The 12,640-nt window shown below is 43.2% G+C and overlaps 1 protein-coding gene across 1 annotated transcript in view; it reads right to left on the bottom strand.

The window, feature by feature from the left end:
• The window catches only part of LOC117484322 (sodium/calcium exchanger 2-like), a 289,186-nt gene that overhangs the window by 23,578 nt on the left and 252,968 nt on the right, over nt 1-12,640 (bottom strand). The window contains exon 11 of the mRNA XM_034132798.1: nt 3,583-3,956. Coding sequence (XP_033988689.1) covers nt 3,583-3,956 — 374 coding nt within the window. The remainder of the gene's footprint in view (nt 1-3,582; nt 3,957-12,640) is intronic.

Raw genomic sequence — 12,640 nt, 5'->3', positions numbered from 1 at the left:
CAAGCCTGTACGCTCTGCCGCCATAGTCATCACCGCCGGGAAGTCCTGTCGCGCAGACCTGTGCTGTTGGCCTTCCTGGTGGTCGCCGGAAATCCCAGACGACGAGGTGTCGTCATCGTCGTCCCTCTCCCCGACGCTCGGACTTTCCGCCCGGTCCGCTGGAATGGCGAACACGAAGGGCACTCCCGAGGGGCGCTCCAATGGTGAGTCCATTTTCTTCGTTGTCTTATATTTGTATCCTTCTCTCTTCACTCAGTTGTATCTCACTGCCTTGCTGAAGAGAAAGGGATGACAGTAAGGAGGCGAGGCCTCCTTTTATGCGGTGAGATGCGTGTGCATTCAGGTAGGCCCGCCCAGGGGCCGGCTACGTCTAGAAAGTCTCAGTGGATGAATGCTTGCATGATAGGATCGAGGGGAGTACCCATAGAGTCCAGTAGAGGGCGGAGCCTGTGAGAGATATAACAGAAGGTTAGTCTCTGGTCAGCTGATACAGCTAAACACACTATGGATTAACAGATCACAGCTAAAAGCTCTCCAGTCTAACGCTGAGTGTACTGACAAGGCCCACAGAGAAACAGACTCAATATCTGGAGCCAAATTGCAGCGTAGTGGTTCTATAATGATCGAGGGTAACGAGGGTTTCTTGACTAGAAATCAAATCCTAAATCCAAGTTCCATTAGTATTCCCTCCTGCCGTGCAACGATGTGGGGACATCGACTTTTGGGGTCAAAACCAAACCATTTCAAGTGTGAATGATACTCCCCTCTTTTTAGCTATAATGAATAATGTATAGGATTACACAAGGATGAAGTAAGAGAGCGGAAAACAAGACAAAGCTAAAATGGGTGAAAAGGAGGAAAGAGGGTTGAATGAATAAGAGGAAAGATGAGGCAAGATGAGAATGGGAGAGAAGTTAAGGGTGATGACGGACAGAAGAACTACAGAACACAGACTAACACACACATTATTGCTCTAAATCAGCCTACTATCACCTTAAGAATATATCGAGGATTAAAAGACTAATGTCACAGCAGGATTTGGAAAAACTTGTCCATGCTTTTATCTTCAGTAGACTGGACTACTGTAATGGTGTCTTTACAGGTCTCAATAACAAATCTATTAGAATATGGGCTCAGAACAGTCTCATAATACACACATGCACACAGAAGGATTCACACTTGTATTTCCGGATCCACACTTGTGTTTTTCAATGCACACACAAATGTGTTCCGTTTCATATACATGTAAATAAAATCCAAATACAGAAAAAAGTTTTACATATGTATTTTTGATCCTCACATATTTGTTTTCCGTTTAAAACCTCTGCACCTGCAACACAAACCGCTTTCTGTGCATGGATCGCTGTGCATTCGTGTGTGGGTTTTTTGAGACTCCCCTGACGGTGACCCGATTCGTACTTGTAATTGTTTCTATCTATAGCCAATCAGATGTCTCCTCAATTCTAAGCCAATCACATGAGCGCGTCCCCACGAGGGTATGATTTCTTGCGTTCATGACACTTCATATACGCATTTTGCGAAGTCCGGAGCAGGGTGGACAGAATTTATTTTACCGGACAAATTTGAAACTTACCGGTCATGTTTCAATAATAATAATAAGAAGAAGAAGAATTGTGTAGCAGAGTTTCCGTTAGCAAGTAATTACCGGACTATGACCGGATGGCTAATAACACGGGAGTAAGGATCATCTCTTTTCCTCTCTCCCTCCCTCTCTCCTGACAGCCCGTCAGTTTCTCATGCAGCTCGCTAAAACTTCACTTGCGTTTATGTCCATATCGATCAGATCCAGCTCTCCTGATCGGCCTTTATAGAGAGCACCGATCAAACTATTTAGAGTGAATATCGGCCGATAATGACCGGCGGGGCTCCCCCCCGTTGACAGTTCACTGTCTAGCACTGGCTTCGTAGTGCACTGATCGATTAGGCTAAGCTAACCTGTAGCTGCTCCCTCCACACTCACAACAACTTCATACAGACATAAATAAAGCAGCTGTATTCGCCATACAGGAAACACACATTTAAAACGGTTTTGCCTGCCGTTTTTGTGTACACAAGCATTCATTAATGGTTCGGAAAGTGGCAATGTACTGAGAGTGGAAGTGTCCTGAGATTAGCGCCTGCAGGCAGGCTCCATGGACCTGTCAGCTCCGGACAGCGCAAAATGCGTACATGAAGCGCTACGTTATGAACGCAAGAAATCTACCCTCGTGGGGGCGCGCTCATGTGATTGGCTTAGAATTGAGGAGACATCTGATTGGCTATAGATAGAAAAAATTACAAGTACGAATCGGGTCACCGTCAGGGGAGTCTCAAAAAACCCACACACGAATGCACAGCGATCCATGCACAGAAAGCGGGTGTGCAGGTGCAGAGGTTTTAAACGGAAAACAAATATGTGAGGATCAAAAATACATATGTAAAACTTTTTTCTGTATTTGGATTTTATTTACATGTATATGAAACGGAACACATTTGTGTGTGCATTGAAAAACACAAGTGTGGATCCGGAAATACAAGTGTGAATCCTTCTGTGTGCATGTGTGTATTATGAGACTGTTCTGAGCCCATATTAGAAAGCTGCAGCTAATTCAGAACGCTGCTGCTCGAGTCCTCACTAAGAAAGTGGATCACATCACTCCTGTTCTGAAGTCTTTACACTGGCTTCCTGTAATTGATTTCAAAAATATTGCTGCTGGTTTATAAAGCATTGAATGGTTTAGGCCCAAAATACATTTCTGACCTACTGCTAAATTATGAACCATCCAGAACTCTCAGGTCTTCAGGGACTGGTCAGCTTTCTGTCCCCAGAGTCAGAACTAAACCTGGAGAAGTTCAGTTATTATGATCCAAATATCTAGAACAAACTCCCAGAAACCTGCAGGTCCGCTGCAACTCTTTTTGCCGCGGCTTTTAATTGAGCTATTCCTATCTTAAACTGCACTGTAACTTTTATGTTACATGTATTCTTTCTTTTAATGTTTATTTTATTATCTTTGCTTTTTAATTACTGTTTTAAATGCCATTTTCTTAATGTCTTTCATTTTTGTAAAGCACTTTGAATTACCTTGTGTTGAAAGGTGCTATATAAATTGCCTTGCCTTGCCTTGCCTATAAAGTTGTTGTATTCAGTGGACACAAAGCCACCGTGTTGTTAGGTCTTGTCTGCCTGGGAATACAAGTCCGATATTCTCTTTGCTTTAGGTTCTGTTTTGGTCTCTACCAGGGTCTTTTTAGCTGCTAGATATTCAATTTTCTTCAGCAGCTGCTCAATAACTTTGTGTAGACAGCACTCAACAGGGTCGATGAGTGTTTGTTCTTGATGAGACCAATATATGAAGTGGACCCAAGAGAAATTGCAGAATTGGGTGCACTACAAAGTAATGAGTCATTTAATCCATTATGCAAAGGGTAGTGTGATAAGTGAGGGTCTAAGGTTGTAACACAGTGACTTTTTTTGACCAGCAGCAGTAGACCAAGGATGTCAAGGGATTTTCTCAAATGCGAATGTGTAAAAATGTAAAATGTTTTGGGATACATTTGTTTGTCATCAGTGTGACTCACGTGGTCTGGTCGTTGTTGAACTCCAGCTCCCCTCTGGCCTCCTCGTAGTCCTCCCCCTCCTTGGCGGTCCCGGACTCGGTGCTGTAGGGCAGGATGACGGTGCCGCGGGCCCCTGAGTTGCGCACCACCGTCACCTCCATGGTGCCCACGCTCTCGCTCACCCGCACCATGCGATCGCTAAATGTGAAGATGCCGGCGTGGTCGTCGTCCAGGATGGTCACCGTGGCAACCAGGGGCTCAAGCAATCGACCTTTGGGGGCGGCTCCCACCTCGTCGCTCTCGAACATGCCTTCTGCGTCGCCAACTCGCAGATTCAGCAGGCGCACAAAGAAGTGCTCGTCCTCTTCGAATATGTCGTCATCGATTATACCGACCTGAGACACAGAGGGTCGTTAGGTTTGGATTAGATGGTGAACACTGTACTCAACACACGCTGTACCTTAAATGTTTCTATCATTTAAGAAATAGAGCAGGATGGATCGCGGATGCATAGTGGAGAGCAGGCTGTATGTTGTGTCATGATATAGGGGTCACCATTCACCCCTATATCATGACACAACATACACACAACATTTTGTATGCAAACAGATCACATTGACCACACTGACTGTATCTTTTTAACTAAATAATACAAAATATATATGTTTTTAAGAATCAGTACAATATTACAAAATATAATTTCCCAATACTCAAGTGTAACATGATTTCTTGAACCCCTGGTGAAAAATCCACTCTTTTTTATATCTATATCAGAAGGCTATTTCTGTGGATATACAGCGGAATAGAGAAGGTGTGGTTAAATAATGAATGACTTTTGTAGTCAGTTCAACTCAATTCAACTTTTAACCGATGGTACATTTTACAAAGCAGCATGTAACGAGCACAGTTTATATGGATACTTGCAATTTAATATGATTTTTAAGATAGCAGGCATGCACTATTTATACACAATTCATTATGCAGAATCCTTTTAGTCAAGACACAGAGCTCTAGAGGGGAATTGTATTTTACAGGAGCTAATGATGATTAGAAGCTACCAGAAGAAATCTCCCAGATGCCCTGCTGTTTAATTGTAAATATTTAAAGTAACTGAAATGAATCCTGGTCTGGGTGTTTGTGCTGTTTATTGAGAAGAGGCAGGGCTAAGATATTCTCCCTCAGCACATAAACAGAGGCTCCAGTTACAACTCTCAAACTGAGAGATTATTATCTGATTATGCCATCGCGCAATAACTGGAGGTGGGTGCGATCAAATCAGATTACGTTGGCATCGTAATCCAATGATCCAGACCACATCTTTCCATTCAGATTGAAAACATACTCTGGATGTGGTCTGTCAAGAAACATGAAGAGATGAAGAAGGGGAAAATCTGATTCCTTTTTTGGAGATTTTATTAATGTCTTAACAATAGAGTGGTGCAGGAATGAGTCCTGAAACCACAAAATGGGTTAGCATTTTACCACATCTGGTTCAGTCTCAAAGTGAACTGTATTTTGAACGTGTTTTTGGTTAGATGCATGAAATATGTGTTGGTTACCCACTGGTAAATATCAGAAGCTTCTATGTGCCACAAAAATGGCGGTTGCTAATAAGTGGCCAAAGATTTGCCGCCTTTAGTTTAGCGGTGGTGATGCGCAGCCATGTGTTTCAAGGTTTCAAGGCTTTTATTAGTCATACGTGCATAGCTACAATGTAGTTATGACGATGAAAATCTTAGGTCACAGGCTCCTCCAACAGTGCAACACAATAAACAGATAAACAGAACAAACAATTGTGCAAGTAAATAGTAAATGCAAAAAGAAAAATAGTAAAAAAGTGAAATAGTGAAATAGTGCAAGTGATTGGAATGATATATTAGATAAATAATTCCTAAATAGCAGCCAGATTAATGTTATGATGTTGTTTCAAAAGTTCAGGTGTTTAACAGTCTTATGGCCTGTGGGATACAACTGTCTCTGAGTGCAACACAGTCTCACTCCCTGATAGAATGGCGAAGTCACGCCCATCTACTTCCGGTCCATGGGACCTTATTACGGAAAAATTATGTATTGAAGTCAATGGAGAGAGAAAACGTATCTTTCGATCCAGTTTTAATTGTGCCATGAATTACACATATGATGTTTGTCAATCTTAAAAAATCATTTCCATGTCAAAAAAGTCACAGTTTGTCGTAAAACTGTTGAAATATAAGACTATGAAAAATACGCAACTAGAAAGACTACAAATCCCAGAGTCGCGTAAGTGATGTCACTCATAACTGATGTCACAATTGTTTTCCTCCACTAAAATAGAGATAGCTAAGATAAGATAACTTTAACAAGATGCCTGTGTGCTTAGTACCAGGTTGTAATCATACCAGCAATGGGTCTTGCTCGTTCTTTCGCTTCCCGTCTGATGAAAGGACCAGGAGAGGCTGGATCAAGTTAGCTACCTAGCTAGTAGCAAGCACGTTAGTTAGCATTACAGCCGGCTTAGCCTTGTCATTTTTATTAGCCTTAACATTAAGTAACATTAACCTGTTAAGCCCTGAGCCTGTTTTTCAGGTCTCAGGCTCGAAAATGACATTCCCAGAACAAATGACCATATCTTCCCTTCTAAAAGGGTTAAATTAATAATCTTTTTTCTCAAAGTAATGATAAACCTGTGAGTTGGATGAAGAAAAGTCAGAATCAATATAGATGTTTTTTATTTTAAAGAAAATTCAGATTGAACATAGTAAAAAACTGTAAATTATAGTGTCCGTCCAAAAATTATTTTTTACTTATAGTGAAAACTACCCTTGGATGATGGTAAGGTAGACTAAAAGCTTTAGGAATCCAAAGTCCAACATATAATAAGTACCCTGTATCAAGACTGATGCAAAACAAGTGACATTTGACCTTTTTAGAGAGGTTTAGCAAAACAAACTCCACCTCTGAGGTGATTTGGGTGGAAATGGGGGTTTTACCGTTTCTCTGGAACCCATTGGTCGATTTTGGTGATTGACATCTCTTTATGACTGTTAGAGCCAATAGAATCGAAGGGGAATTTCTCCACACACACGGTAAAAAAGGTGGGGGCTTTGCACATGCAGGATTGCATCAGAGTGAACCTATCTCTCGCTCTGACATCTGGAAACGGAAAAGCAGTTTTATTGCTTATGGATTATCAGAAATCATTTCAAAGGGACACAGACACATTGGATTAACCTATGGATTAACTTCAGCCGCGTTTTTATGGTTTTAATGCCATTGAAGACCACTTTTGACCAGACAACGACACAGGTAAGTCATGTTAGCGTTTTTAGCTACCTAGTGCCACATGTTTTGATGTCTGTTTTTGTTTATAAAGTTGCGAGTTCTTATCATAGAGTGATAATATATGTACCCATCGATTCTGTGTCATCTCACGATCAGATCGATGGGTTGGATGTGCAGAAAGGATAAATAATAAGGTTTTATGAGTGAGTTTCGGTGCAGTAAATCTGTTAGCATTTTTCGCTCGTTGCTAATTCAGATGCTCAGCGTTAGCATTGTGTGTGTTTTTTTTTTTTAAATAAATAAAAATGATCAGTTAGATGAATTTCTTCCCGTTACATGGATATAAAACATTCACAGTTTATTAAATGTTAAGATGCCCTCAGACACTGTTTCCTGCAAGATGTTGCGGGAGGGCCCCGGTACCGGGGTCTCTCAGGCTTAACAGGTTAACCAGAATGTTAAACAGTAAGATTAGTAGTCATATTTCGTGAACCCTTTGAAGAGTACTGTCACACCGGTGTGATCATTCTATAATACACCATTTAAGCCCGGGGGAGAAATGCTAACGCTAACGCTACATTAGCATCGACGATCTTTTGAGAGGGACGTCCCCCTTTTTCCCCTGACACATTTCGTACGGAATGTCTTGTCAGAGTGAGTGATGTTGGGGACCCAGCTGTGCGCTCTCCTGCCTGTCTGCACGCAGAGAGCTGCTATTCCCCCTCCTTTCTGTCACTGGGCAAAGTGTGACCTTCGTCTCTACTTTCTCACAGCGGCAGGTATGTATTATTCCCAGCCTTCGTCCCCTCATGGTAAATATTCATGTTATGCTATATTCCAGGGACTGTGATGCGCCATTCGCATGGCACAATAGGCATGGGTTATTATCTGAGCAGGTGTGTCTGTGCTTCTTGTACCGGGGGGACCCAGTGGGGCGCAGACTACATCTTGCTTCGCCCTTAACCCAATAGCGATAGCCTTAGAGGGCGAAGCCATATACGAAATAGAACTGAAGTTACCTACTGTAACTCCAGCTTCTATGAGTATTGGCGTAGCCCTCTAAGTTCTGGGCCCCACTGGCTCCACGAATAGCTGAAGAAAAGTTATTTTGTATGGGAGCAGATTGTCGGGCCTCCTTCCTATTTATACCGGAAGGGAGCCCGAGGGTGGGGCCCACCTTGCGGGCGGGCGTGGACTACAAGTGTTTCAGTGCTGCGCGGGTGCGCAGGGCGATTACCCAATAGTGATAGCCTTAGAGGGCTACGCCAATACTCATAGAAGCTGGAGTTACAGTAGGTAACTTCAGTTAGTGTTTGTATGTGTTTGTTTATACTGTGTGTGTCTCTCTCTCCCCCCCACCTGCCTGCTGGTCTGCTCTACACGGCTGGGAGCAATCTCCAATCAACCACACCTGCAACCTGCTCATCAGCCACACTATGAAAGCCTGCAGCCTGCACTCATTCCCTGCCGGGTTGTTGCCGTGAAAGGTTTGTTGCGTGCGGCTCTAGCTTTTTGCCAGCAGATCTATTGACAACTTTACCTGCTTTTGCCTCACACTCATTTTTGTGTCTCTCCCAGGAGGAATCCAAGGCCTGGCACACAATCAAGACCAGCCAGGCCTCTCCACCCTGGAACAACTGTTTCCCACTGCTGCCATAACCAACCTCCACTCCCAGCTCCCCTTTTCTAATAAACAAATGTTACGCTCACCAGCTGATTCCGAGTCATCCTTTTACATGTGTTAATAGTCAAATTCCAATAGTTAAGTAAACTATCAATCCTAGTGACCACAGTGGTCAGTCCACTTACCCAGGAATTTTGAGTTGAACAATTACAGGAATATTATGTCTTTATGTTCTAATAATGTAAAAATATTTTACAGAACATTTGCATAATGTTTTAAACATAAAGCATGTTATCCTTCTCTAAAATAATAACATTCTGGCAACATAAAAAAATCTAACTTGCAGCTGAAAACGTTTTAAGAACAGTAGGGCATAATGTTCTAACAATGTTATCAAAAACATTTTAAGAATGTTTTTAGAGACCGTTATCCTACCTTTCAGAAGAACATTCTGAGAACCAAAATAAAATCTTCTGCTGAAAACGTTTTAAGAATAGTAGGGCATAATGTTCTAACAATGTTATCAAAAACATTTTAGGAAGGTTATCACCAAACATTTTAAGAATGTTTTTAAAGAACGTTATCCTACCTTTCAGAAGAACGTTCTGGGAACCAAAAGAAAACTTCCCGCTGAAAACATTCCAAGAACAATGAATGTAACATTCTCAGAATGTTTTTAGAACCAAACATTTCTAGCCGGCTCGCAGTTTTTGTTGATTTGGGCATATTTCCTGGACAGGCTACTTTGTACAGACAAAGTTAATAATAATTTGAATAGTCCAGTTATAAACGACATGAATCAAAGATGTGTTGCTGTATTTTAGTGGTAAAAAAATGCATTCATCATCATAATTATTCTATATATAATTTACACAGTGCCTGTAAACCGGAGGAGAACGCTGGCATTTATTCTCCTACTTGAAAGACTACGGAGGGATAGGCTCTGCAAAATGTGTTTATTTTGGGGATTGACTGGATGCTATGACCATTCCACTTCCTGCCCGGCGCTATGCAACGCCTCGCGTCGCGTCGAAAATAGACCAGCCGCCTATTTTTAGCGGAGCCCATCGCTGAGACGCTTCTGGGACGCTTCTAGCCGTAACGCGCGCGTCTGGTGGAATAGCACCCATTGACTAGAGTGGCCGCGATTGCTGTGAACGCCGCAGCGCAGCCGTAACACGGCCGTAACGCGGCCGTAACGTGGCGCAGACGGCCCCGGTGGAATCTAGGGGTCAGGGAAGCACCGCATCGGTCCATATCGGCGGCAGTTAAAGGCAATGTGAGCGTCCATTCCCCATTGGATAACGGAGAATTTTACACCAGGAAATAATAATAATAATAATAATAATAAATTCTATTTATATAGCGCTTTTCTAAGACCCAAAGACGCTTTACATTTGGGGAAGGGTAGACAGACAAGTACAGGCAACAAAACAACAACAAAACAAAAACAAAACAGAGAAAAAACAAAAAACAAACAGAAAGCAGTCAGGAGGAAGTGGGGGGGGGGGGGGGCTTATGGGTATACAGATTTGAAGAGATGGGTTTTGAGGCGGGACTGGAACAGGATGAGGGACTCGGACTCACGGAGGTCTTGGGGGAGGGAGTTCCAGAGCTTCGGGGCTGCCACAGAGAATGCTCTGTCCCCAAAGCTCCGGAGTTTGGCCTTGGGGATGGAAAGCAGACCGGCTGAGGTGGATCTGAGGGACCGGGGTGGTTGGTAGAGGATGAGGAGGTCAGTGAGGTAGGGGGGGGCCAGGTGGTGGAGGGCTTTGTAGATGAGTACCAGGAGTTTGTGTTGGATGCGGTGGGAAACGGGGAGCCAGTGAAGTTCTTTGAGGACCGGGGTGATATGATGCCATGATTTGGTGTGGGTGAGGAGTCTGGCGGCTGCGTTCTGGACACGCTGAAGTCTATTGAGGGATGTAGTGCTGATGCCGTAGAGGAGTGCGTTGCAATAGTCCAGGCGGGAGGAGATGAAGGCGTGAATGAGTCGCTCAGCTGCAGGGCGGGTGAGAGAGGGACGGAGTTTGGCGATATTGCGGAGGTGGAAAAATGAGGTTTTTTACAACTTGGCGGATGTGGGGCTCGAGGGAAAGGGTGGGGTCAAATATCACGCCAAGGTTGCGTGCCTGGGTGGAGGGGGAAACAGGGGTGCCATCGAAGGTGAGTGTCAGGTTGGGGGTTTTGCTGAGGGTGGATTTGGAGCCGATGAGGAGGAGTTCAGTTTTATTGCTGTTGAGTTTGAGGAAGTTGTGTGCCATCCAGGATTTTATAGCAGTCAGACAGGATTCGATGTGGGTGAGGGGGGGGTTGTGGGGGGATTTGGTGCTGAGGTAAATCTGTGTGTCATCAGCGTAGCAGTGAAAGTCCAGGTTGTAGTGGTGTAGAATCTGACCAAGGGGGAGGATGTAGATGATGAAGAGGAGGGGGCCGAGTACTGAACCTTGGGGAACACCTTGGGTGACTGAAGCTGTGGCAGAGGAGTGGTTGTTGAGGGAGATGAAGTAGGATCTGTCGGAGAGGTAGGACTGGAGCCAAATAAGTGTTCTCCTTACTGTCGATTGATTTTACAGTGATATCTGCACTACTCATCTCATCTCAACTTTCTATTATCTCAGGCCTCAATAACATCCTGAAAACATTTTCTGAATGTTGCTTGGAGAATGTTCTTCTTTTGTTATCATGTAACATTGAGGGAACGTTTTATAAAGAACATCTTTAATCTGTTACCCCAACAACGTCCAAAACACATCTTCAGAATGTTGCAGGCAAAACGTTCCACCTTTGTTAACATATCACATTAAAGGAACGTTTTATAAAAAACTTTCTGTCATCTCAGGCCTCAATAACATTGAAATAATAAACATCATCAAAAAGTTCTTTGAACATCAGATTAAAACGTTTTCTTTAAAACATTATTAGAACCTGTAGGTAATGTTAGCCAAAGTTGTGAGAATGTTCTTCTGAAAGGTAGGATAACGTTCTTTAAAAACATTCTTAAAATGTTTGGTGATAACCTTCTTAAGATGTTTTTGATAACATTGTTAGAACATTATACCCTACTATTCTTAAAACGTTTTCAGTGGGACGTTTTATTTCGGTTCCCAGAATGTTCTTCTGAAAGGTAGGATAACGTTCTCTAAAAACATTCTTAACATTTTTGTTGATAACTTTCTTAAGATGTATGAGCGCATTGAGACAATTAATAGGACGTATAAAAACAAATTTGCATGCCAATATTCACTCACATGCCCTTATAATCACACTAAGGTATGTAGGCCCACAGTATTCATAATATCATGTGTAAAATATCAGAAAATAATCACTTTTTTCTGACTATAAAGGTTGTGTCTCGTATGTAGGTTCTAACTGTTAGATAAGCTATCTGGCCGTGTGTGGTTTGTGAGGGCTGCGTATAAACAGTGTCCGCTGTTTATGGATAGTGGATACAAATCGTTATTGCACCCTTTAGATTTGAGACCGACAGACATATAGAAGAACGGACCGACTGTGGGTGTTTCTCAATCGCGAGTAAAGCTGCTTCAGAGCCACTATTTCAAGCATACTACGTCATCGAGTGCCGCCGAAGTACTGTTCCAATCTCCAGCATACTTGGAAATCTACCGAGCCCGGCGTACTCCGTTTGGAGAAATATCGAGGCTGCACATGAGTAGACTCCGCGGTCTTAAAATCCCCACAATGCTTTGCGCACGGACCAATTTCCCCAAATCTGTGGCGGAAGATGTAAAGCGGGGCCTCTCATATGACGCACACCTGCACACTTGCTAGCGTGTTCCACACTTCGTTTTCCGAATGGCAGGAAGTATTCTTGACTCGCTTCTGAAGCAAGATGCTCGGCAGACATGTGCTACCAAGCAAGTGTACTCGCGATTGAGAAACACCCTGTCACTGCCCGTCCCTGAAACCCCTGTTAGTGTTTGTATGTGTTTGTTTCTACTGTTTGTGTCTCTCTCTCCCCCCCCCTGCCTGCTGGTCTGCTCTACACGGCTGGGAGCAATCTCCAATCAACCACACCTGCAACCTGCTCATCAGCCACACTATGAAAGCCTGCAGCCTGCACTCATTCCCTGCCAGATTATTGCCGTGAAAGGTTTGTTGCGTGCCGCTCTAGCTTTTTGCCAGCAGATATTTTGACAACTTTGCCTGCTTTTGCCTCAACTGATTTTTGTG

Source organism: Trematomus bernacchii, unplaced genomic scaffold (assembly GCF_902827165.1).
Source record: "Trematomus bernacchii unplaced genomic scaffold, fTreBer1.1, whole genome shotgun sequence".
In the NCBI taxonomy this organism is placed as follows: Eukaryota; Metazoa; Chordata; class Actinopteri; order Perciformes; family Nototheniidae; genus Trematomus; species Trematomus bernacchii.
This window is presented reverse-complemented; position numbering and strand designations above follow the sequence as displayed.